Source organism: Drosophila navojoa, chromosome X (genome assembly GCF_054131105.1).
Source record: "Drosophila navojoa isolate 15081-1374.11 chromosome X, UAZ_NAV_1.0, whole genome shotgun sequence".
Lineage (NCBI taxonomy): Eukaryota > Metazoa > Arthropoda > Insecta > Diptera > Drosophilidae > Drosophila > Drosophila navojoa.
Genome location: NC_142895.1, coordinates 6,436,420 through 6,463,213, shown reverse-complemented (window position 1 = coordinate 6,463,213; position 26,794 = coordinate 6,436,420). Strand labels below are relative to the sequence as shown.

General features: G+C 38.3%; 2 protein-coding genes across 2 annotated transcripts in view; one reads left to right on the top strand and one right to left on the bottom strand.

Annotated features, from left to right (window-relative positions):
- kirre (kin of irre) overlaps nucleotides 1-14,806 on the bottom strand; it is a 64,756-nt gene extending 49,950 nt beyond the window's left edge. Inside the window, exon 1 of the mRNA XM_089263692.1 lies at nucleotides 14,392-14,806. The gene's annotated coding sequence lies outside the window, so the exon portion shown is untranslated. The remainder of the gene's footprint in view (nucleotides 1-14,391) is intronic.
- A 9,352-nt stretch (nucleotides 14,807-24,158) lies between these two features.
- LOC149090561 (uncharacterized) lies at nucleotides 24,159-24,886 on the top strand. The gene is made up of 2 exons (XM_089264305.1): nucleotides 24,159-24,465; nucleotides 24,546-24,886. Exons 1-2 carry the CDS (start codon nucleotides 24,277-24,279, stop codon nucleotides 24,801-24,803), a joined length of 447 nt encoding a protein of 148 aa, XP_089120431.1. The 5' UTR covers nucleotides 24,159-24,276; the 3' UTR covers nucleotides 24,804-24,886.
- Nucleotides 24,887-26,794: the final 1,908 nt, after the last annotated feature.

Here is a 26,794-nt window from a genome sequence, read left to right as displayed (position 1 = left end):
TGACCCACTTTGCAGGCAGCCAAAAATAAATGCCAAGGAATTGATGCAAAATTCAAATAATAATTTTATGGCACATTTCAGTGTTTGCATAAATTGCTCATATATGTATATATGTACATATATTTTTTTTACTTTTATTTTAATTGTTTTTTATTTGTTTTTAGTTACATTTGTATTTTAGTGATGAGAACGTGAGAAATACGTATCGATATTTATGGGACAGGAGCGTAATTTAGTGTAGAAAGAGAATTTCTATTTGATTTCTATTTGTCAACTGCTCGATACATATATCGATATATATCGGTAGAAGGTCAGCATTACAATATTCAGACAATTAATTTGCAGCAATGTAACAGGCAACGCCTGCTAAAAAAAAACAGTTAAAACTGCAAATTAATATATATCGATATATATCGATCAATCTATAAAATATCAAAACTCTCCGTGCTCCAAATTCTATATCTCTTTAACAGCTCGCTTGTTGATTTGTACTTGAGTTAACAGATTTTTGATACAATTAAACTTATACCAAAATAAAAATCGATAAGTCGATAAAACAAAATATATTAGCCAGTATTAAAGTTTTGGCATATTTAGCTATAACGATATTATGAGTCATAGTTTTAGACACAATTAGCTCAATTTTTAAGCTAAATTTGGCAATTCTAGTAAAAAATCGATAATTATCGATTACTAGTTTTATAGTATTTAAGCAAAATTAAGCACATCTGCGGTTTATGTGGCAGCAAAATAGAAAATTTTATATATTTTAGCAGTTTTTACGACAGCAAAAACTAAACGAGCGCACATGCTGCGGGTGTGTGTGCGTGTGTGTGCGTGTGCGTGTGTATTGGTGTGTATTTGATAATGTTGGGGACAAAAGGTTCAACTGTCTGTAAACGCTTAAATTGATTTAAAATCAAGCTTAGCCCGCACCGCAAGCGCTCGACAAAGAGTGAAGGTATAAATAAGAGAAGTGTAAAAGAATGAATGAATGAATGAGTGAGTGAGTGAGTGAATGAATGAATGAATGAGCGATTACATGTGTGCATGGCTGACATAGTGGGACGCTGGGCTCAGTTAGCGTCTGTCTGACAACTGACAAATTTTACGTATTTCAATGCCAAAAGACTTGGCCAACTAATTTGCCAGCAGACAAGGCAAGCAAAGAGCGAGAGAGAGGGGGGGGAGAGTGAGAGTGAGACAGCTATAGTGGGAGATATTTAGCTAGAGCGAAGTGTTTTAAGTTCCTTGGCTGCTTGTTATAATTTTAATCAAACTTAAAACAAATTTCCCAAATAGTTTGGCGCTAGCTGCCTGTCAGACACTCTCATCAGCTCTCTCTCTCTCTCTCTCGCTCTCTCTCTCTCGCTCTATCTAGCTCGCTCGCTTAGTTGCTTTAGCTGTGTGTGTGTTAAAAGTTTTTAAGCTGTGGCCTCGCCAAACTTTTTTGACTCAATGAGCTCAAAAATCTCTTTTTAATACTTAAGCATAACTAAATTAACATGCCCAAGTGTGTGTGCGTGTGTGTGTGTGTGTGTTTGCGCATGTGCTTGTATGTGGTTCTGTCAGTGTGTGTGTGTGTGTGTGCAGCATTTAACAATTTTTGGCCAACGAAAAAAAAATTTAATTTGCTTTACGTTGTAAAACCAAATTTCCCGCTTTTTTGATGGCTTAGGCGCGGCGACTCTGCTGTTGGCCGGGTGGGCGTGGCTGGTTGCGGCTTAGTTAAGCTGTGTGCACATGCAATTTGATTTGCGGCTCACACACACACACACTCGCACACCAACTTACGCTCGTCAAACTGTGGGCGCCAGAAAGTATGCAACACTTTTTGATAAGCCAATTAGAGGACTGCACGCGCCCGGGCGGGCGGTTCGCTGCCTTTGCCAGTGACTAATTACAGCAGCAGCAGCAGGAGCAGCAGGAGCAGCAGCAGGAGCAGCAGCAGCAGGAGCAGCTGCAGTGACAGAGTCTGGCATTCATTAAGATAAAATAATAAGAAAATATCAAAGCTTTGGCATTGATAACTATTTGCTTGGGCAATGTGTTTGAAGGGCTTGAAGAATGCGACGAGATGAAGTGGACAAACAAAAAATTGTGATGGATTGACACAGAGCAGACAGAAATGGCTTTTGTCTTGCTCTGTTGCGTTAGTGAGTAATGCCTTTCGATGCGATTCTCTTTAAATTGTATTAAGCGGTTGTTGCTGATTGAGAAAAGCAAGAGCAAAGAGAGCAAGGGCAAAATAAAGTAGGACAAGAGTGGAGAGAAAGAAATGTAAGAGAAATAGAGAGAGAGATACTGACAGAGAGAGATAGAGATACTGAATAAGAGAGATGTACTGAAAGGGAGAGAGAGATACTGATAGAGAGAGAGAGAGAGAGAGAGATATGTAGGGACTGAGTGAGTGAGTAATAAAGTGGTAGACAGAGACAGATAGTGAGATATAGCGGAAGAAAGAGACAGATAAAGACAACAAGAAAGAGAAAAAAAATTAACTGAAGGAGATTGAGAGAGAGGAATAGAAAGTGTGAGATACAGAGAGAGAGAGAGAAAGTGAGAGAGGGTAAGAAATAAAGAAGCTCTATAAATATAATACGAGAGAAAGAAAGAGTTGGAATGCGAGAGCGAGGGCTAGAATGAGAAAGATGTAGCGAAAGACATTGAGAATGCAAATGAGAGTAAAATAAAAGATTTAGAGAAACTTAGTTCCTCTGAGGGAGAGAGAGAGATAAAGATGTAAAAAGTGTAAGAGAGAGAGAGAGTGAGATACAGGGAGTGAGAGAGAGTGAGATATATATAGAGAGAGAGAGAGAGTGAGAAACAAAGAAGCTCTATTTGTAATGAGAGAAAGAGAGATAGCTAGAATGAGAAAGTTTTATCCAAATATATTGAGAATGAAAACGAAAGTAAACTAAACAATTTAGAGAGACTTGGAATACAAGTTAAACAGAGACAGAGAGAGATAAATATGTAAAGAGAGAGAGAAAGAGAGAGAGCGTTAAATACAGAGAGAGAGACGTGGAGAGTAAGTAAGTAAGCATCGAGCTAGAGCCAGAGAAGTGCGATGTGAGCGAGAGAGCATGAGTAATTCCTAGCCTACATATATCTCTATGATTTCCCGTTAGATCTGCTCCTATCCTCCTATCCCATTGCATTGCGTCCATTCCTCAATCCACATTCGTCTCGATACAAATGATCTCATAGTTCGGATCTGTTTGCCGACCGACATTAACGATTTTATTTGTTTGTGTTGATTTTGTTGCACATGTGTCTGTGTGTGTGTGAGTGACTGTATGTGTGTGTGCCTTCTCTCTCTCTCTCTTTTTTGTGAGTTTTTTGTTTAGTTTCGTGCTGTTCACATCAAATGAAATGATTTGCCATAATGTGCGCAAAATAAAACATGAGCCGGGCCAACAGGAAAAAAAAACAACAACAAAAACAACAAAATGGAGTCGCAGGCCCGCATCAAACGTGGCCCAAACTACGCTCCATCTATGACTATCTAGTGTGTAAGTGTTAAGTGTGTGTGTGTGTGTGTGTGTGTAAGTGTGTGTGTGTGTGCCACGTTTATTTGTATTAGACATGACCGCAAAATGAATGTGGCAAGTCCGAGTCGAGTGGTGCGAGTGGTGCGGGTGGTGCCAGTGGTGCGGCAGTTGGGGCCGCTTGTTGAGGACGCTCGCTGATAGCGGCTGCAGCTCGTCTGTTGGCCAAAGCCAAAGCAAATAAACGCTTTCGGGCGCAACATAAAAATTTTATATGCAAATGAAGGCAAACAGCAGAAATAAAAATACAAAAAATAAAAAGAAAAATAAAAAGAAAAAGAAATGAAAATAAAAAAATAAAAGTAAAAGCGAAAAACCAAAAATAAAAAAAAACAACATAAAAGTCAACAAATATTTTGCTCAATTCTTGTAGTGGATTTCTCTGCTTCTGCTTCTGCTTCTGCCTCTGCTTCTGCTTCTGCTTCTTCATCCTCTCTACTGTTCGCTTTCTCTGTTTGCTGCCTTGGCTGCGGCACTCAGGTGAAATGGCCAAGCAATCGCTGCGCGCTTCTAGGAGGGGGGCGGGGCGTCAGTGGAGGCGGAGGCGTAACGTTGTCCGGAGTCTGTGTCCTCAGCCCAGGATGTGAACGAAAATTTGGTATTCGTGACTGCGACTGCGAATGCGACGCTCAGCCCGTGACTGGGCCTATGAATTGAATTATTAAGTAGTGTGCGAGTGTGTGCGAGTGTGGTGGGCGGTGGGCGTAACACATTGAGCAGGTCATTCGAATGCGCAGCACAAAGAAAAGCAGACGATGCGATATGACCAAAAGCATAGCTCCCAAACGTAGGAGAGGGGGCAATGTGCGACTGAGGGGGGGGGGGGGGGGGGGAGGGGCAGACGTTACCATGAGCATAGCTTAAGCTAAAGAGGGGGCGCTTGATGGGTCAGTTCATAGGTCACACATCAATGCACAATGGCTCGAAATTTGGCTGCTCCTTAGCTGCTCCATTGAAGCCAGAAACAATGCGTCGATGGGGGAGGGGGACCTGCCCCAACTGACGTGGCAACAACAACAACGACAGCCACAGCTACTTCATTTTATGGTAAATGCAAAGTGAATGCTGCTAAAAAAAAAATAATAATAATAAAAAACGCGAGCGCGTTTTGCACGCGATTATAAACGCTGCAAAAATACTCAAACTGAAAAAAATAAAAAAAACTATAAACAACAATGCAACACAATGTTGTTTACTGTCAAAAGAAAGGCTGCAAGACTTGCACAAGTCCTCAAAGAACTAGTTCATATAAAGCATGCAAAGAGCATTTAGTGTGACGAACTAGTTCAGCATGAGATAAGCCCAAAGTCCTTAGGTAATTATGGCCAAAAAAAAAAAAATCAAATTATCGATTCTTTTCGATTAAGCACTTGAGTCACTTGAAGTGCTACCCATAGCTGGCAGCTGTTCCGACTGACAGTTCCAGGAATCGCTCACAAGAAAGAAAAAAAAAAGTTGAACGTATTAGTGTAATTGCAATACATTTAGCTGGAAAGGCACAGCTGACGATTGTCCGTTAGTGGGCCAAATGCCCTCGTGTCGTTTCTTGACCATAATCCAGTCAAAAATCTTAAAGTCTGTGGGGAATTGATATTGATTCCATGATGATATTCATATATGATAATATACATATATTAACAAAAGTTAAGAAAGCGAATTTCATATTTAGATTGACAATTTTAAGCCTGATTAAGCATACAAATTTTGTTGTATACCCCGAATCCATTGAAAATGGGAAATCGGAGTATAATGGCATTGTGAAATGTATGTAGCAGGCTGAAGGGGGCGTGGCAGTCGCCACAAAGTATATATATTCTTGATCAGGGCGACGAGCTGAGTCGATTTGACTCTGTCCCTCCGTCCGTCCGCCTATCTGTTCATCTGTTCGTATGTTTGAACGCGCCTATCTCAGAAGATATAAGAGCTAGAGACTTGAAATTTTTTTTCCTAGGTCCGTGTATATTACGCGCATATCAAGGTAATCTCTGAAAATCGATAACTACTGTCGATATTTTACTATCGATTAAAAACCTTATCGAAAGCTAGTTATTTAATTATATCTACTACACCTTCAGAGCTAGAGCTTCCAAATTTCAAGTGTACGCCTCCTACAGCATTTTAAATATTTCGAATTGCTATATGGATTGAGTTAAGCTTCTATAAAGCTATATTAGTATTTAAATCTCTATGTACATATGTATGTATGTACACAAACAATCGATTCTTACATTCATTTATTGCCTTTGTTCTCCACTTGAGTTTTATAGCAGTTTTCCCCATGGGAATCAAACATGATTAACGCATTGGCACAAGCTCAACTTGATATCTGATTTTGTTTCAGCTGATTCATTAGCAGCTAATTGCAGTCAACGAAAGACCCACATACGCTATATATAGAACGTGTATGTATATATGTATATGTATATGTATCTATATGAGCATAGGTATATACATAGGTATATAGCCATTTCCATCTATCAAATGCATAAACACTTAGCATAATAATCAATCAAAAGGGCTTGGACACCACAGCGAACAGAAGAGAGGAAGGGAGTGAGAGAGGGAGGGAGAGAGAGAGTGAGAGATGTGTGTGTTAAGTTTCTTAAGCACACACACACACACCTACATGCCTTCACACATGTCAGAAAGTGTGCTATAATTTTGCATTCCCAACTGATTTGCTACAAACACTCACACACACACACACACACACAGCTGAGTGTTTGCTCTGATGTATGCGTATTTACACACCTTTTGCTACTTGACACCTGCTCTGCTAACTAGCCAAGTGTGTGTGGGCGCCATCTGTGGGCCCGCCCCAGCCAACAGAAGCGAGCGCTAAACTCATTTGTTATTGTTGCCGCTCTCAGCGGGCATTTTTCTTAAGCAATTTAACTGTTTTTTATGAGGGTACATGGGCTTGGTTAAATAACTATGCAACAAACTGTGCCACAGCAATTGCGAATAAATTCAATTTGTATATGAGTATGTATAGTATATATATAGTATATAGTATATACATAGATAAATATATGTATTTAGTGCATGTGTAAACAGTTGAATTGCTGATGAGCGAGACTTAAGTGGTTGAAGTACATCTCAAGGATAGATGTCACAGCTCCTACAAAGTTGGTAGCTTCATTCAATTGAATTAGGTTACATATACTACATAGATGTATACAGTAGAAGTTGTACTATATAAAATTTATATTACTTTGACATATCATAGATATTTTCAACTTTATTGTAGCAGATCTCGCTCAGATATTTGAAAGAGGTTTCTTCTAGTTCTTAGAGAATCTTAAACAATCTACTCAAGCTTACTGAGCCTTAACTCTTCTCCTTTGGCGCATATGTCTAGAAACTATTTTTAATAATATTTCCTTAAAGTAAATATATTTTCTTAATAAATTATTTCTTTAAAAAATTAGCTTTGCTTTTATATGAATTTAAAAAATATATATATTTATATAAAGCCATTTATTTTAACCTTGAATTATTTCCTAAAAACACGTAAATTTTTATAAAAAAAAAAAATATTTCTTAAAAAAGTGAAATTTTCTTTTAAAAAAAAAATGTATAAAAAATATAGCAATTTATTTTAATCATATATATGTCTATATGTCGTATAAAAATATTTTGCTTAAAATAATATTTGTTTTAGCTAAATTACTTTCCAATTACTTAATTACTTCATGAAAAACATTTTAATTTTTCAAATATATATATATATATAGATATATATATAAAAAATATATATAAATCTTAATAATAAAAAAAAAAATAACAATTCAATTTAACTTTATATACTTTTGTTTTAATCCCATAAATATGCTATAAAAATGCAATATTAAATCGAGAGCATTTTATACCCTGCATCCATTGCAAATCAGGGTATATTGTTTTTATTTTTTATGATTATATTGGTTTGTTGTTAAGGTATTGTGCAGTCGGTTTATTGCTTCTAATTGATTTTCATTAATTTTGCTCTTTAATATTTTTATTTTGAAATCGACATGAAATTTTAATGGGATAATTTTATTTATTTATGTTTTTTTTACTGGCTTTGTGTGCTATCTGTCTCGCTCTCTTCCGCTGCTTTTTGTTTTTTTTTTTTTTTTTGTCATTTGTGTTTGGCTTTGTGCTTTTTTAGATTAGAAAAGTTTCGTCGTCGTGTTGTTGTTGTTGTTGTTGTTGTTGCTTCGCTTTGCTTGGCTTCACATTGTTTATATGGGCGACGCGCCTATGCAGCGGCAAAACTTGCTGCAGAGCAAACGACCTATACCACACACATACATATATTTGTTTATATATAGTTAGCGACATATAGGCGCTATATACATGTGTACATAGTCAGGCAAAGCCAAGTCAGAGGCGAAAGTTTTGGTCAGCCTGCAACGAGGGACTTTGTCTGCTTCAGCTGCAACTTTAAAAAAAAAAAAGAAGGCAACTCGAGTTGGAGGACGGGGTGGGTGGGTGTGGCAACTCTCTTAGAGCATACACTATGTTCCTCAAATATATATATATGCATATCCATATCCTTAAGTATATCTCAAGATTTGCGACTTTAGCGTGGCTCAACTTTTTGCATTCAAGTGCGCAGCTTGGAACTGAAATTTTTGAGTTTGCGGAAATTTATTTGCTTCGAGCATCGAACAGTTAGTTGACCAGGCCAAGAGAGGGAGCATGTGTGAGAGAGAGGGAGTGAGTGACGAAGAGCCAATTAGTTAGAATAATAAATGAAATAAGTTAATTAGTTAAAATAAAAAAAAATATAAAATATAAAATTTAAAATATAAAATATAAAATATAAAATATAAAATATAAAATATAAAATATAAAATATAAAATATAAAATATAAAATATAAAATATAAAATATAAAATATAAAATATAAAATATAAAAGATAATACATAAAACATAAAATAAAATATAAAAAAGAAGTTTAAAAATAAAACAAAATGCGAAAAAGAAATAAATATAAGTTAGTAAAAACTATATAAATATTTAAACACAATATGTACAAATTTATTCAAAAAGTAAATAAAAACAATATAAAATATTTACATCATATTTATTTCTCTACACATTTATTGGGATATCCATAATTCACACATGCTCAAATATTGTACATCAATTTAAAATACGATTTCTTCACTAAATTGTCAGCACAAACATTTTGTCCCGAAAAATTTAAGAAATGGACATTTTATGGCAGACAAGCAACCAAGCTGCCCCTCTCCCTCACACTTGCACACGGGCAGGCTGCCTGCCATTGAGGCTGGCCCTCAACTAAAGCAATGCTTACCTAGCTATAAAGGAATGGGACATAGAGAGAGAGAGAGAGAGAGCGAGGGGCGGGTGAAGAAGTTCTGGCATCAAGTGTAGCTGCGCTTTACAATCAACTGCCAGCTGCCTGGCATTTTCTATTTCAGCTCTCGTTTTTATTTTTATACATTCAACTCTCTTTTGGCTAGCGCCGTTTCGCTCGCACTCATCGCTCGCCTAACTCACTTGTTTAGCTCTTTGTCGCTGCTTTAATGCGCCTTTTGCTCAGGCTCGCACCGTTAGTTAGCATTGCATTGTGTTGTGTCCGCCATTCTTAGCCCTCCTTCCTTCTGCTTCGACCATTCCTTTTTCAATTTTAGCACAATGCTAATGCCATCTCGCTCGCGCGCACATCCAGTCTGCATGTCTGTCGTCGTTGTTCGTTGAGTCGGCACGGCAGGGGGAGGGGCGGAGGAGCTGAGCGGTGTTGGCGCGGTGCAGCGCGTCTGCTTTGACAAAAGTTTTTTGCGCTAGTTTCTTGCCTTTTATTTGCTTCACACGCGGCGCCTTTAGTTTGTGTTTTTCTACTTACGCCCGAAAACCAAATAAAAATAAGAAGAAGAAAACACCAAGCAAACAAAAAACCAAACAAAAAATATTAAAAAAAAAAAAAGAAAGAACAAAATTGAAGTGAACATGCCAATATCTGGCCTCAGATGCCCTAGCGGAAATATGCTAAGTGTATATGCAGAACTGTTATATTGATCATATGTTGTATGTGTATGTATGTACACATGTATATGTGTTTTCTTTTTTTTTTATTATTTATTTGGCGAATTTCAGCGCCTTTTACATTCGTCACATGCTGCGTGTTGAAACGCATATAGCCTATGCGAGCGCAACGCAATTGAGCGTCACAGACAAAGAGAGCGTGAGCGAGAGCGGGAGGGAGAGAGCGCGCACTGAGCGGCAAAGGACAGACGAGCGAAAAGTAGGTAAAAAAAAGAAGAAATAAAACTTTTTGGGCACCTACATTTCGTTTTGATGTTGTTGTTGTTGTTGTTGCTGCTGTTGCTGCTGTAGTTGTTGCTGCTTTTTGGCCAATTTCCGGTAATTCAGTTTTATGCAGGAACTTTTTGCGTTTGTATTTTTATATAAATAAATATGATGCCAGCGGCAAATGGCGATGCTCAGCGCCCGACAGATCGCAAGGAGTCCAAGGTCAGCCACACACACACACGCACACACCTACATAGAGTCGTCTCACTCCCTCTCGCGCACTTTAAATCGTTGAGGCTATGGCAAAAGTTTTGCCATTCGCGCTGCTTGGCCAAATATAGCAACAAATGATGAGCATTATTTATGCTTTGCCTGACTGTCTCTATGTGTGTGTGTGTGTGTGTATGTGAGTGTTTGTGTGTGTGTGTGTGCTAGAGCTAGCTGCTTGTTTGGGCACTTGGTTTATGTGGCTCCATAATTGACTTTGATAATTTTCACTTATTGTTGTTGTTGCCTTAGTTGCCATGCTACAGCAACAACAACAACAACAACAACAACTGACAGTCGAACGCAACAGATTCAAATTCTCTGTTAATTTGATTAGAAAAGTTTTCTTGCCGCGTTTCACATTATTATTATTTTTATTATTATTATTATTAGCATTATCATTACCATTGCTATCATCATTATTATCATGCTCATCATTACGTTGATGATTATTATTCTTATGGCTATTGGGCTCGTGGCATGCTCCACATTCCACTCATCCATTCCCCCCTACGGCTGTTTGCAGCCGTTAATTAAGCTCAATGTGTTTCCTTTGAAGTTTGAAGTTAGCTGCTAGCGTCGCACAGTTTTGCCAGCACTGCACAGTTGGTAAGTCACTTGACGGTTTGCAGCAAATGCAATAAACATCAATTTGGCTTAAGTGATGGGCCATTTGCTCGAGGGCATACAGTTACAGCTGCACTGCTGCAGTTTGGCATGCACTGAGCTGCACTTTGACATGCATTGGCGGACAGCGTCACATAGACTTAAGTAGAACTATATGCTATAAGTGGCGCTCAAACTGTGATTGTGATCAACAACTGTGCGCAGTGCTTCCGCAACTGTAAAGGTAAAACTGTAGCTTACATCTATCTAGAGCTATAGAGCGAGAGCGAGAGCGAGAGCGAGAGCGAGAGCGAGAGAGGAGAAGCGAGAGCGAGAGGCGAGAGCGAGAGCGAGAGCGAGAGCGAGAGCGAGAGCGAGAGCGAGAGCGAGAGCGAGCGCGAGAGCGATGAGCGAGGCGAGAGCGAGAGCGAGAGCGAGAGCGAGAGCGAGAGCGACAGAGAGCGAGAGCGAGAGCGAGAGCGAGAGCGAGAGCGAGAGCGAGAGCGAGAGCGAGAGCGAGAGCGATAGCGAGAGCGAGAGCGAGAGCGAGAGCGGAGCGAGAGCGAGAGCGAGAGTCGAGAGCGAGAGCGAGAGCGAGAGCGAGAGCGAGAGCGAGAGCGAGAGCGAGAGCGAGAGCGAGAGCGAGAGCGAAGCGAGAGCGAGAGCGATAGCGAGAGCGAGAGCGAGAGCGAGAGCGAGAGCGAGATCGAGAGCGAGAGCGATAGCTAGAGCGTGAGAGAGATCTAGAGAGAGCTAAGCAGACGATCGTAGAGCGAGAGCGAGAGCGAGAGCGATAGTCTATATCTAGAATCTATATCTATATCTATATCTATATCTATATCTATATCTATATCTATATCTATCTATATCTATATATAGTTGCATTTCTATCCGATTCTGAAGTATTTCGCCCTCTGCTGTTGCACTTGAAAAGGATTTTCAAAATTTCATTTTTTTCCATTTTTGAGGTTTTGCACTCTTGCATTTAGCGCTTAGCCACGCCCACTTTGCAGTGCGACCGCCCCATCGTTGTGGTCAGAGCGGATTGCGAAAAGTCGAGAGAACCAAAGGACTAGAGAGGTTACCGCACAGAGAGGGGGAGGGAGGATGAGTGAGCGAGATAGAAATAGGGAGAGGGCTAGCAGAATGGTAGATGGGAAGGGACAGAGATAGGAAAATGTAGCGGTAACTAAGCAGCCAAAATTGTATAAATCAAATTAGAAGAAACCCGAATCCAATTGGATACCAATTAGCTAACGGGATAATAGTTGTAATTTAACAAGAATTTAGTTTCAAATAAAAAGCTTAAGGAGAAATCTGAGAGTATAACAGAAAACATATAATCAGAATAATCAGACAGAGAGAGGAGGACAATGTAAACTCCACTTTAATTGAAATTTACAAGAAAAATAAAAATATATAAATAAAATATAAAAATGGACTTAGAGTTGAGAGCAAATTTTCAATTTCCGAATTGAAATTAAGTTGGAACAGGAGATAAAAGTATAGAAATCGACTTTAGTTGAATATCCAATTGAAATATATTTCTAATTAGACAATTGCAAGTATATATGTACTGTTATAAATTCCCAATTAGACGGTTCTATCGTACAATTTGTTGACATCTATAAGGTCCACCCTAATACTAAATTCAGATTAGACTCAAGTTGACTGAATTCTGATAAGAAAAACATATATTGATTCACTTCAAGTCGAGCACATATTAAATTCTAATTGGACTTGGCAACTCTCTCGTTAACAGAAACTAATTTAGGGCTTGAGCAGCATCTGAAATTGATAATAATTCCAGTTGTATTATAACAGTAATAAATGTTACCAAAATGTCTGCTTGGACCATTTCTCTAATTGGAACAACAATTTAGCTTATGAATTAATTGAAAGGAAATATCAAATTATTTCTAATTGAGACTCAACCATTGAAATGATTTAATTGAATTATTAGTTCAACTGGAAGTTAACAAATATTTGCAATATGCAATATTTCTTATCAGACGCATATTAATTTTTGCATGTTCCCCATTTGGATTGCATATTTGTAAAATATGTTTCATCATCAGTTTCCATACAACAAAAAAAATTTTCTTATCAGAATTTATTTTTTTTTTAATGTGAAGCATGTATTATGTATTATGTTATTCAAATGGATTTCCTGTGGTATCATTTTTAAGCACTTTTTATAAGTTTTTATTTTATATTTTTCATTAATAATATCGGATAATATCTATCATGTAACTTAGATTGGATTTATTGCATATTATTTCCAATAGGAATTAGCAACATATTTCATTGAGAAATTTCTCGAATAAAATTGTGTTTAAATTTTTATAATATTTTTATAATATTTTATATTATTTTTTTTTAATATTGTATAATATTTTTATAATATTGTATAATATTTGTATAATATTTTATATTATTTTTTTTTAATATTGTATAATATTTTTATAATATTGTCTAATACTCTTATAATATTGTGTAATATTTTTATAATTTTTATAATATTTTATAATATTTTTATATTTTTAAATTGTTTTATAATATTTTTATAATATTGTGTAATATTTTTATAATTTTTATAATATTTTATAATATTTTTATAATATTTTATAATATTTTTATATTTTTAAATTGTTTTATAATATTTTTATAATTGTGTGTAATATTTTTATAATTTTTATAATATTTTATAATATTTTTATAATATTTTTATAATATTTTATATTTTTATAATATTTAGGATTTGGGATTGGTTAGTTGGATTGAAAAGTATATCAAGCTTACTTCAGTTTAAATTTCATATAAGACTCCAACCTAAACATGAATTAAAATATTTTTGCACTGCTTCCAATAGGATATAAATAAACAAACAAAACTCCAAGCAATTACCAAAAAATATTCCAATTCGAATTTCGTATAGCACTCGCCTTTTATTATTTAACTATGCTTGTAATAAATTCAATCAGATTGTACCATTTCTTATTAGAAACGAATTTGTTGTTCATCTTCAGAGTGGAAAAACCGAGTCCAATTAGCATTTACAGCGAAAAAAAACCCGTTTGATTGCAACTAGCAGTAAATTGCGAGTTAATCCAATTAGATAATTGACTGGCATCAACAGCTTCCCAATTCAATTGGAACGCTGCTGAAATTAACACCAAACGCCGACTGAGCAAAACAATTAATTGCCAATGCAAACAGACAGCGAAAGAGAGAGGGAGAGAGAGAGAGAGAGAGCGAGCAAGAGAGAGAGGGAGACAGGCACACACACCCGCACACACTTATGGCCACATTATATCAATATGCAATTGGAATAATTCCAGTTAGATGCGGTTGGTTAACCCTTTTGGGTTCGGACTCGGCTCAATGCAAATGTCATTAAAATTGCATGCGTGTTGGCCAAATGCGGCTTAAATGCTGGCCAATTGGCCAAGAGCAAAGATGGCTGGGTGTGCGTGTGTGTGTGTGTGTGTGTGTGTGCGTGTGTTTGGTTTGCTTTGCTTTAGCTAAAATCGTAGCAAACTTTGCAGCGCAGCTCGTCCTCTCCCCATCCCCTCCCCACGCACTCTCACTGCGGCGCTCTTCCCGCTCTCTCTCTATCTCACACTGGTGCACGCTTTTCACTTTGCACTTAAGTCTGTCTGAAATACATATATATATGTATATATATAAACAACTTACCATAAAGAAAATGTCCACAATGGGGCAGCAGCCGCCGCGAAAAGCTTTGCAACAAAAGCAACAACAACACGAAAATTGCACCAAAAAAACAAAAAAAAAAATTAGTTTGGTGTTGTTGTTGTTGTTGTTGTTGCGGCCTTGGGCCTGGCCAGCGGCTTGTTGTGTTCGAGTTTAGTATGGAAACGGGTTTTCCTTGTTGTTGTTGTTGTTGTTGTTCTTTTCCAGAGATTTGCAATATCTTGGCGCTGTGGCAGTTGCAGGTGCTGCTGCTGCGGCTGTGTGTCTTGTGGACCGGTTGCACAGGAAGCTGCACAAACACACACACGCACGCACACACACACACACGCACACGCACAAAAAAAAAATTTATAGAGATTTCTTAAATGTTTGTTTGAATAGGCAAACAAAATTGACTTGAATTGCACTAGGTTTTTTTTTTTTTTAAATTTATTTTTAATATATTTTTAAATTTATTTAAAATTTTTTGAAATTTATTATTTATTTGTATTTTGTATTTGTGAATTTGTAGCAACTTTTAGTTATTTGCACCACGGGCAACAGTAAAAAAAAATTGATAAAAAATAGAAAATGAAATGGAAATCCGTTTGCACATAACTCGTATATATATATTCATATTCGCATGCATATCAGGCGATGTCGCTTAACGGTTTATTTGTTGTGCGTTATTTATGCCGCGCGTTGTTAACAGTACACACGCACACAGACGCGCACGTACACATTGTTACCTACACGCACACTGCTAACACTGGCACACACGCACGTACGCACACGCACACACAGACACAGACACACTGAGAGAACGATGGCACAGTGCGAGCGGGATAGAGCGATAGAGAGTGTCCGTTTGTTGCTTGCGCTGGGGCAACGACTGTTTGCTAACACGGCGGAACACGTACTAAAACTTGTTTCACGCGCTTCGCCATGTCCAACGCCAAACGTTGGCGGCAGCGACAGTCGACAGCGACAGCGCTGCCAGCGTTAACAGCCAACGACAGCAACGAATGGCACGCGCAGCGCATTGCAATACACCAACTGGAAAACTGTTCCCAGCGCCAAACTCTGTGGGACGCCACAGTCGCGTGCTGCTGCTTCTGCTGCTGCTGCTGCTGCTGCTGTCGCATTGTCGCTCTCCATGTGTGTACTAAAAATTGTACACGAAGCGTAACGATGCGACGCAGCAACGAAACGAGCGTACTAAGGCGAACAGGCGAACGGCCACGATTCCTTTAGAAATTCAGGTCGTTGTCTTCGTGGCCTCGTGTGCTCTTCTGCTCTCGTCGTGCTCTCGCACTCGGCTGTGCGCTGTCGGTGGCAGCGCCTTGTTTGCAGCCGTTGCGGCGTCTGTTAAGGATAACATACGCTGCGCTGGCCCTAACAGCGCCGAGACTTTATAAATATCAACAGCAAACGCTGGCAGGCTTAAGTGATATTATATACAAGCATAAATTAGCTCAGCAGCACACCCGCGTCTTTGCTCTTGATTGGTGGGCAGCAGATGCGACGGCAGCAGCCGCATTCCCAGCAGCCGGAAGCAAATGAAGTGACAGCAACAGCGGCTATTCTCCCTCCCCCTTCCACTCTTCTGATCCAACTCCACTGCTGGAAGTATAACTAGAGCAGACAAGGAAGGTGGCCATCGATGGTCGATCGCATGCTGCGAAAGTGTTATATGGGAATATGGGAATGGGAACAGCTACTGCAACCGGCACAGTGCAAGAGGGAAGGCGAGTGAGAACAGCTGACTCAAGCTGAGGTTCATTAGGGTCACTTGAACAGTTTCTTCTTTACAATTAAATGCAATTTAATTATGCAAATTTTCCATGCAATAAATTGTCATTAAGAGATACCTAAAAATAATAATGCAATAACTAAAAATAATATTGAAGCTAAAGTTTGAATCAGAATTTTAATGTTATTAGTATCTATTCGAATTTTTTCTTTATTTATTTTAAGCATAATTGATGTAGCGTTCATCTAAATTGTGATTGATGAGTGATCACTGTGATCAATCTGATTCCATTTTTGTCATAAACTGTGTTTCACTTTATCTCGCTGTGATTATTCACACTTTCTGTGATTTATCATAGCCCCACAGCTCTGAGCAGTTACCGCAATCCCTTATAGAAGTTCCCAACTGTTCCCATTGTAGCTGTGATCATTCACTGTTATCATTCACAGCCATCCCTTGGGTCGCAATCCATTTAGATCGATTCATATGAATTTCCAGAGTTACCAAAGCATCCAGAGTGTTTCTGTGATCGTATTCACTGTGATTCCCCGCGAGCTTTCACTGCCATCCCTAAGGTAGTGACTCGTTTAGAACGACTCATAAAACTTTACAGACTTGCAAAGTGGCCCAAGCTACTGTTCCCATTGTGTTCCGTGACCGTGACTCCCTGTGATCGTTCACACTTGAACATCGAAAAAAAAAAAAGAAATAAAATTGTTTCACTGGCCCAGTGACTGATTCACACAACGGTGACGCGGCCCGTGGAGAGACGCCCTCAAATCGGTTCGAGGAACGATTGACAATGCAACACGAGATCGTCATTGTTGTTGTTGTTGTTGTTGTTGCTGTTAAATTTACTGATTGTGAATGAGGTTAAAAATTTGAATAAAATGCGCATGCAAAAATTGGCACACTGTGCCCAGAGAGAAAGAGACGGCGACAGAGAGAGATATTATAATAAAACCTGAAGCGAGAATAAGAAAACGCAGCACAAAGAACGCAGGCAAACAATAACAAGAAGTGGGATGACGAAGAGTTGGTCGAGAAAGAGGCGTTGGAGGCGTAGCAGGGGCACACTGAAGAAGAGTCAGCAGCAGCAGCAGCAGCAATAACAATAACAATAACAACGGCAAACAGTTGCCGCCTCATAATTAAAACGCTTCGAGTGGCCCAGAATGCAGACTGAAATGAGCTTTCGGCTTCCACCTTCCAGCTTCCAGCCTCCGTGACTTCCAGTTAGTTAGACTGGAGACTGTCGTTCAGCTGGCTTCACCGTGTGCAAATTGTTTTCATGCCCAAATTGTTTGAGGGCCAACAGAAAATTTATGAGCAACGCCCCCCAAAAAGCGACGAGGGTCGCCCCACCAGATGCCCGTTCCATATGTGAATGCCGATGCGGCGTTGTGACAGACAAATGTCAATAGTATCAGAAGCAGCGCAGCAGCAGCGACGTTTCACAATGTTCCTATTCCCCCATTCCCACACACAACACACACACACACACACACACACACTATTCCCTGGGCCGACAGCAAGAGCTGAGCCGAAGCCGCCCATCAACAACAAATCAATGACGACGACACATGTTGGACATGCAGCAACAACAAGAACAACTTGAAAGAAACTGAAACTGAGTGGCAGACGGACGAGGCAACTGCCGCAGATTGAAATTGAGGCAGCAGCAGCAGCAGCAACAGCAGCAGCAGCAGCAGAAACAGCAACAATGAAAGCATTTAAGCATTTGGAAGCAATTACCACAGCAATGAAGCATTGAATGAATGGGAATGAATCCAGCAGAATGCACAGCACACGTGTGTGCCGTGTGTGTGCGTGTGTGTGTGTGTGTGTGTATGCTGGTGTGATCAGTCCAGCGCCTTAATAGGAATTTATGTGCATTTTTCCAGGGATTGGGATTACTTACTTAGCAGCCTAGCATTGACGAGCGACGAACGCGCAGACACAAAGAGACGAAGGTTGAAGCTGTCTTCGGCGGAAACACGAGACGCTTGCACTGCCAATGAGCCGAAACGATAAGCCAGCCGATAGAGTGAGGGAGAGGGAGAGGGAGAGTGAGAGGCGACGCTTAGTTGATGACAACGTTGCGTGGTGGCTGCTTCCGCGCGCGCTGTCACAACGGAAGCGCCAAAAGCCGCCAGCGACTGTCGCTTCCAATGAAACGTGTCTCTTTGGATCGTTCAAGAGAGAGAGAGCGAGCGAGAGAGAGAGAGATAGAGAATGATTGAGGGGGCGCACAGGCTAGCAGTGAGAGTGAGATGATCGTTAGCGTGTGCTCTAATTGCTGCACTTCAAAAATTTGTGAATGCACGCTTTCAACTAGAATAATCTATGCCCTCTAAATGGAATGTGCTAGGCGGGTATATACTTTTGAGTATGTATTATACATTTTGATATGTCTATATTAAAAATAATTGATTTGTATGTTTGTATAGAAAAAAATGCATATATAAAAATACAATTATATAAATAAATATAAAAGTACAGTTAATTGGTGAATAGAAATATATATGTATATACATACACACATGTGTACATACATATTGAACAATCAATGTTACATATACATATAAATAAACATATCTAAAAATCTATATTATATATTTATATCCATACTACAAATATTTAAATACTTCTAAACAAACGTTCTATCAATGCAAACTCCATTACACTCACTTATAGGGTATCACCAGCGTCTATCAGTTGTTCTCTAATGTGGTTTTTGGGCATATTTTACGATGCGGCGCTTCTGCGCTTGCTGCAGTTGTTGTTGTTGTTACTTTTTGTTTATGTTCTGCCTCTTTAACGGTATTATGATTGCCGTTGTTCTCGTCTACAGATGTTGTTATTGTTGTTGTTCTTGCTGTTGTGCTGTTGACAGCTGACGCAACAAGCGCCGCTGTAGATCAGCGTGCACAGTGGCACGAGAGCAATAAATCAGTGCATGCAAGCGTGCATGGCAGTAATAAAATTATGAAATTCTGAATATAAGTAAATAAATAAATTTTTTATGAAAAAGCATGTTTACTTTTTTTAAAAATTATTTTGCATAGTTAACTCAAGTATTTAGTCTACTTACCATTCTTGACCCACTGTACAAAATGTCAAATCCAAATTCCAAAAAAAAAAAGGAAAAAAAATCAAAAGAAGCAAGGGAACTAATCGGAAACGCTTTGCACTTCCGTTTTTTCTTGAGATTTTTGGTTTGTTTTTGTTTTATTTTTCTCAATTCATTCTTATTTTTTCGACACATTTACTCTAACTTGGAGTGGTTTGACTTACATGTTGGCAATGTAACTGAGGGGCGCCTATTTATGTATAAATGTTTTTATTTATTAGATTTTATTCTTAAGTAAAATTTATTACCATTTAATTCTTTTTATTTAGTATGTATTTTCTTCTTTAAAATTTTTTAATACTTTTTATTTACTATATATTTATTAATACAAATTTCTTATACTTTTCATTTGCTATATTTATATTTTCATTTTTTTCCTAATTATTGTTTTTTTTTATTAAAATTTATTAATTAACTTTTATTTTTTTTTTTTTATTAACCATTATAAATAATATTTTTTCTTTTTTAAATAAGGTAATTTATTTTATATTCAAATTTTATATAATATAATTTTTTATTTCTATATATCATTAAAATTTTATCTATTCTTTTTTATTTATTAATATTTTTTTGTATAAATTATTAATTACATTTTTTCTTTATATATTCAAATTTTTTATAACCTAATTTAAAATAATTTTTTTTATAATATTTTTAATTAATTTTATAAACTGTATTATTATTTTTATTTTATTTATTTATATTTTTTTTATTACAATTTTCATTTTATTTACTTATTTTTTTAAGCGTATCTCGATCTCTGCTCGAGCAAACTTTTTCCTTCACTTTATTAAAAAAAAAAAAAAATGTTTTTTGTTTACTTCGCGCATTTCAATAGAAAATTTTCAAATATTTTAGTTCCTGTCGTCATTTGTGTGAGTGTATATGTGTGTGTGTGTGTGTGTGTGTGTGTTTATGTTTTAGCGCCTTTCCTGACACTTGTGTATGTGCGCCTGTATGTGTGTGTGTGTGTGTGTATGCATATAGGGATTTATATTTGTATTTGTATTTCCATTTGTTTCATTGTTTTGTTTTTGTATTGTTGTTGTGTTTTTTTCTTCTTCGTTGTTGTTTCTGTTTCTGTTATTCCTTGTGTGCATAAAACGCGATTTTGCTTTTGTCGCTTTCTTGTTGTTTTTGTTTCAAATTGAGTTTCGCTGTTGATACTTTCATTTAGCTCCGGCCACAGACACGTAACCGCCCCCCTGCCCACTCACCACGCCCCAAGCACTCGACAGGGCTACGGCCGTAATGCTGATGCTACCAATTTCAGTTGCTTGCGAGCTGCTTGGATAATAAGTAAATGCTGTTATTATAAATATGTGAGGGTGTCTACATGTGTGTGCATGTGTGCGTGCGTGTGTGTGTGTAAATGTTGTTGTTAAGGGACTTGATGAGCGCTTCCTTTTCCGCCAGAGCCAGGCCAATTATAAAGCTGTTCAAGCCGTTCGAGCGCAAAGCATTTGCTTTCGTAGTGCGCCAAGAAATACAGCTAAAATATCAATACAGAAAACTTTAACATCATTATCATTGTCATTATCATCAGGCAACATCATTTGGTATTATTACTATGGCTGCCATTGCCACTGCCACTGCCGCTGTCTCTGCCTCTGCCTCTGCCTCTGCCGCTGCCTCTGCTGCTGCCTCTGCCACTGCCTCTGCTGCTGCCTCTGCCTCTGCTGCTGTTGTCATTGTTATTATTGTTGGAGGGGCACACGTCAATAATTGCGCTCGAAAATAAGTTAAGGAAAACACAATCAAGCTGAAGAGAGCGCGACCCGTTTCTGGCACAGAAAGACAGACGGATGGACAGAGAGAGAGAAAGAGAGAGAGAGAGAGACGAACGGACAGACAGACGGTGTAGTCAAGCGTAGCTTGGTAGGAGCTCAAGGAGCTTCAACTGAGTGCCCTACAAGTTCTCTATCTCGCTTACGCCCTCTCTCTCTCTCTCTCTCTCTCTCCCACTCACCCACTCTCTCGCTCTGTCACTCTCTTTGCCTTTTCCATTTGCTCGCGTTTAATGTGAAAATCATGCAATGAACCAAATTCAAACGGAAATGATTCACACTCCAGCTGCAATGCTCGCATGTACTACTCAAGTGGGGGAGTCATCTTCATCATCATCTTCATCATCATCATCATCATCGGGTGGAAGCATCTTTAGCCAGCAATTGAAATTGCGTTTACGTACAATTGTTACAGTAAGAATAACACCATTTGAAACAACAACAGCAGCGCCTACTTGAACCGTATCGAAAGAGACGTGGGTGACGTGGGTGACGTGGGAGACGGTGGTGTAGGGGTTACCTACACGACGAAAAACAGCCCCGAACACATGTAAAAACATATTGCGAGCATTGTCAACGCAAATATTTCACTTCCTGCCTTCGATTTGCGGCCCTCCGCTTTTCGCTCTCCAATACATCTACATACATACATACATACATACATTGTACATGTATGTATGTGTATGTATGTTTGATTTTCTGCTTATCTTTCACATTTCGCCTTGTTCGTGTTCTTTTTCTTTTCATTTGGAGTTCAAAGTTCAAGGCTTTTCACGTTTAATTAGGCATGGACAGGTAAGGGATACAGGCATTTAAATTACAGAACTCAATGCGAACCATGCGATGTGAACAGAGAGCGAAAGAGCTTCCTAAAGCAAAGCGTCGAGTTCTGTCTGAGTAATTCTATCGAATTGCCTTTTGGGGCGATTTTCATAAAGTCGTGATTCTATATCAAAAGAGGAAGAGAGAAAGAGAGTGGGAAAGAGATGATGGAAGGAAAGATGTAGAGAGAGAAAGAGAGAGAGAGAGAGACAGAGAGACAGATAAAGTGATGTATACAAAATAAAAGAGAGAGAGATATGCATCAGAGAGAGAGAAAGAAAGAAGAGATAAAGATAGAGATAGAGATAGAGATAGAGATAGAGATAGAGATAGAGATAGAGATAGAGATAGAGATAGAGATAGAGATAGAGATAGAGATAGAGATAGAGATAGAGATAGAGATAGAGATAGAGATAGAGATAGAGATAGAGATAGAGATAGAGATAGAGATAGAGATAGAGATAGAGATAGAGATAGAGATAGAGATAGAGATAGAGATAGAGATAGAGATAGAGATAGAGATAGAGATAGAGATAGAGATAGAGATAGAGATAGAAATAGAGATAGAGAAAAAGTATTACATATAAAAGGCCAGAGAGAGAGCGAGAGAAGGAAACGAAAGAGGAGGGAGATAGAGATAGAGATAACAAAAGATAGAGTTGGAGACATAAAGGGAGACAAATATAGATAGAGATGTATAGAGATAGAGGGAAAGAGAGAGATCGATAGAAGCCCTTTTGTGACAGATGAAGGAAGAGCTGAAGAGAGATTGACAGATAGAGAAAGCAAAAGAGAAAGATAGAGTGATAGATAGACAGATACAGAAAGGCAGAGAGAGATAGAGGCAGGCAGTGACACAAATAGACAAGAAGAAGGAGTGTGACAGATAGTTAGAGTGATAGACAGTCAGATAGAGAAAGGGGGAGAGAGATAAAGGCAGGCAGGGACACAAATAGAGAGAGATAGAGAGAAAGAGTGAAAGAGCGAAAGACTTGAGTGAGGACATATCTTATTCTAGGCAGTGTGTTAGCCATATGACAGTCCCACTGCTTATGCATCATCATTATGTAATATTTTAGAGATATCTTACCTATCTATATATTGTACATATATCTTACACAAATACTACCTATCTATCTCAGGCACCTATCTATCTATCTATCTTTCTATTCTATTCCATTGTCTATGCTTCCAATCGATTTGCCATCAATTCCCATTCAAAAAAAAACTTTGAGCATTCTTAGCATACAACTGTAATTGAGCTGAGAAATTGTTTGGCTCAACTGCAGTGTCAGCCGCATTGTCAGGCTCTGATATATTTATAATTAATTGAAAATTCACATTTTTCGCATCTTGCTTCGCAGAGCTTTAATTTCATTTCAGCTTGCAGCGAGCCCTGCCTGGAGCACGCTCTGAAGTGCCTCGCAGCGACTCGCAACTTGCAACTTGCAAGAAATGCCATTTGCAATATTTCAATTGCATTTCAATTCATTTGAGTGTCTCTCCCTCTCTCTCTCTGTTTTTGTGTATGTGTGTGTGCTGTAAATCTATTTTCTTTCAGTTTTCGCACAGCACATTTAGCCCATTTTCCACTTGGCAGCCAAATGAAATTCGAGCTGCCGAAGCTGAGGGTTGCCAGCTGCGCCCCAGCGACAACTCTACTCTACTCTAACACACACACACACCCACACACGCACACACACACACGCATGCAATGATTCAATTCAACTTCAAATTTGCAAAGCAAAGACTTATTGCATTGCTTGAAATCAAACTGCAAATTCGTTTATTCCTATCAATTTCACAAAAATCATATCCTTTGACTCCTCATATACGAATCATAATAATTATTATCGTTGACTTCTTTTTACGAAAGGGAAATTAATATATTGGTTTGTTTTTTTTTTTTTTTTCAGACCTTTGATTAGCCTCAAGATAATAGATAGATAGATCGAAGGCATGGAAAATGGATCTGGCAGCACTTGGGCCTCGAATGAGTATTCTGCAGTCAGTAATGCCCGTTCTTATACATCATATTTATTATTAATATTATGATACGCTTCTTTCATGGAAAATTAGTATACTTTATGAAAGAACCTTTCGATTTCTAGTTTTCCTTAAACCAGACCTCAGGAGCTTACCTCATTTACTCCGCATCTAGTTGGCCTTGAGAAGTAATTCCAGCTCCCGAGCCACCTTAGTGCTGATGAAACGAAAATATAGTCTGAATAATTATAGGCCTCAAGCCGTAAACATATCAAAATATAAGTTTTTTTTTTTCAAAAAATTAAAAGCAAAAGTAAATCATCAAAAAGAATATTTTTTTTTCCTTTTAAGGCGTATATATAATTTTATGTTAGTGTACTAAAATATATTAAACAAGAGATTGCAAGATGAATACAGGTAATATGAGGTTAATCGAAGCCAAAGTTTGTAACGAAGCGAAATATGAGTACGTGAAGTTGCCACGCCTCAAGGTAACTAGATTGGGCGTACCTTTGGCCAAACGTCCAACTGGCTTCGTGACGCTGCAATTGTTCCAACAGAGCATTAGGGATCAGGCCCGTCTCTATGAATTGCTCGTAAGTAATGTCTAGGAGTCCGCAATCCCCCCGCAGTCCCCAACTAATGTGATGTGCACCTCTAACACCTCATTCAACAGAAGGAGCGTCTCCGGAATATGGTCTCTGTTGGCACACAGACCGACAGCAAATTGGTTCTGTTGTGGAATCAAAGGATGTTGACTACTTTGCACTACTTGATGCCGTCGCTTGAAGAGCAGTCCTACAACTATATCGATAAATATTTTAACCGCAAGACCAGTAAAATTATACACATTGTGCTCATCGCCCTAATCACGATGATCAACATTTGTGTGCTCGTCGGCTTGTATGAAAGGACCAAGCACCATTTGTATTAAATTCTAGTTAGTTCTCAGTTAGACCACGATGCTAGCTGCTTAATGTTCAATAAACAAATTTTTATGTTTTCATATATAACAAATATTACTGTGCTTGTCATTGCCATTATCATTATCATTGTCATTGCCACTGGCTATTGGCATTGTTGTTGTCATAAGCTATTGTAGTTATTGCTATCATTAGTTATTGTCATTGGCTAATGCCGTTGGCTAAAGTCATTGTTATCAGGCATTGTCATTGTTATTATCATTGCCATTGCCACTGGCCATTTCAATGGGCTTTGCCATTGTCTATTTTCATTGTTTTAAAGTATTACTGTCGTTAGTCATTGGTTATTGTTCATTTGGCATTATTCATTTGTCATTGGTCATTGATCATTGATCATTGTTCATTTGTCATATGTCATTAGCCATTGGTCATTGATCATTGGCCATTGGTCATTGATCATTGGCCATTGGTCATTAATCATTGGGCATTGTTCATTAGTCATTGATCATTGATCATTGTTCATTTGTCATTTGTCATTAGCCATTGGTCCTTGATCATTGGCCTTTGGTCATTGATCATTGGCCATTGGTCATTAATCATTGGCCATTGGTCATTAATCATTGGCCATTGGTCATTGATCATTGGGCATAGGTCATTGATCATCGGACATTGTTCATTAGTCATTGGTCATTGATAATTGGGCATAGGTCATTGATCATCGGACATTGTTCATTAGTCATTGGCCATTGATCATTGGAAATCGTTAATTAGTCATTGGTGATTGACCATTGATCATTGTTCATTAGTCATTATTCATTAGCCATTGGTCATATATCAGTAGCCAATGTTTATTAATCTTTGGTCATCGATCGTTGAGAATTGTTCATTAGTCATTAGTCGTTGGTCATTACCATTGTTCATTGATCATTGTTTCATAGCTATTGATCATTGGGCATTATTCATTCATCATTAGTAATTGGTAATTAATCATTGTTCTTTAGCCATTGCTCATTGATCAGTGGGCATTGTTTCTAAGTCCTTGGTCATAGATCATTGAGAATTGTTCATTAGTCATTTTTCATTGGTCATTGGTTATTACCATTTTTCAGTGATCAATCGCTAATGACCAATGATTAATGAGCAATGCCCAATGGCTATGAAACAATGAATAATGTTGAATGCTCATAGTCATTGGCCATTGGGCATTGTTCATTAATCATTGGTTATTGGTGATTGATCATTGTTCATTGGTCATAGCTCATTCGTCATTGCTCATTGATGCTATGACATTGTTTATTGGTCTCTGGTCATTGATCATTAGGCTTTATACATTAGCCATTGGTCATTGGTCATTGTTCATTGTTCATTGTCATTTAGTTTGCCATTCCATTAGCAATCCAAATTGTTTTTTCAATTCCAGCTCTTAGTTAGGCTACGATGCCAGCTTAATATTAAATAAATATGCATATACAATGTATATTTCTATGCCAATTGTGGGGTAGTATATATGTATGTATGTATAAAGCTTAAGCCATTCAGATTCCTTAACTCCCTCTCCGTGTCTGTCTCCCTCTCTCCCTCTCTCCCTGTTGCTGTTTCACTTTCTCCACAGACATTGTCATGCACATGGACAGAGTGTGGACAGTTGTTGACATGTTGGCGCTCGAAACTGTTGCATTCTTCACCATCTTTGTGTGTGTGTGTGTGTGTGTGTGTGTGTGTGTGTAAGCCACTGTCTATGTCTATGTGTGTGTTGCTTGGTTGGTGTGTTGCCTTTTCCGGTCTTTGACATTTACAACAGTTCGCTATGACAGCGTCAGGGGGTTAGGGTAACAACGGGGCAGCTGCTGGCTGGAGCTGTTAGTCATAGTGGGTAGCCAGAAGGGTGAGACGGACGCCCACACATACACGCACACCGAGACAGACACGCACACACACACACACACACACTAGTGTGTTTAGTATAACCATAATGGCGTCATAAAGATGATATCATAATTTC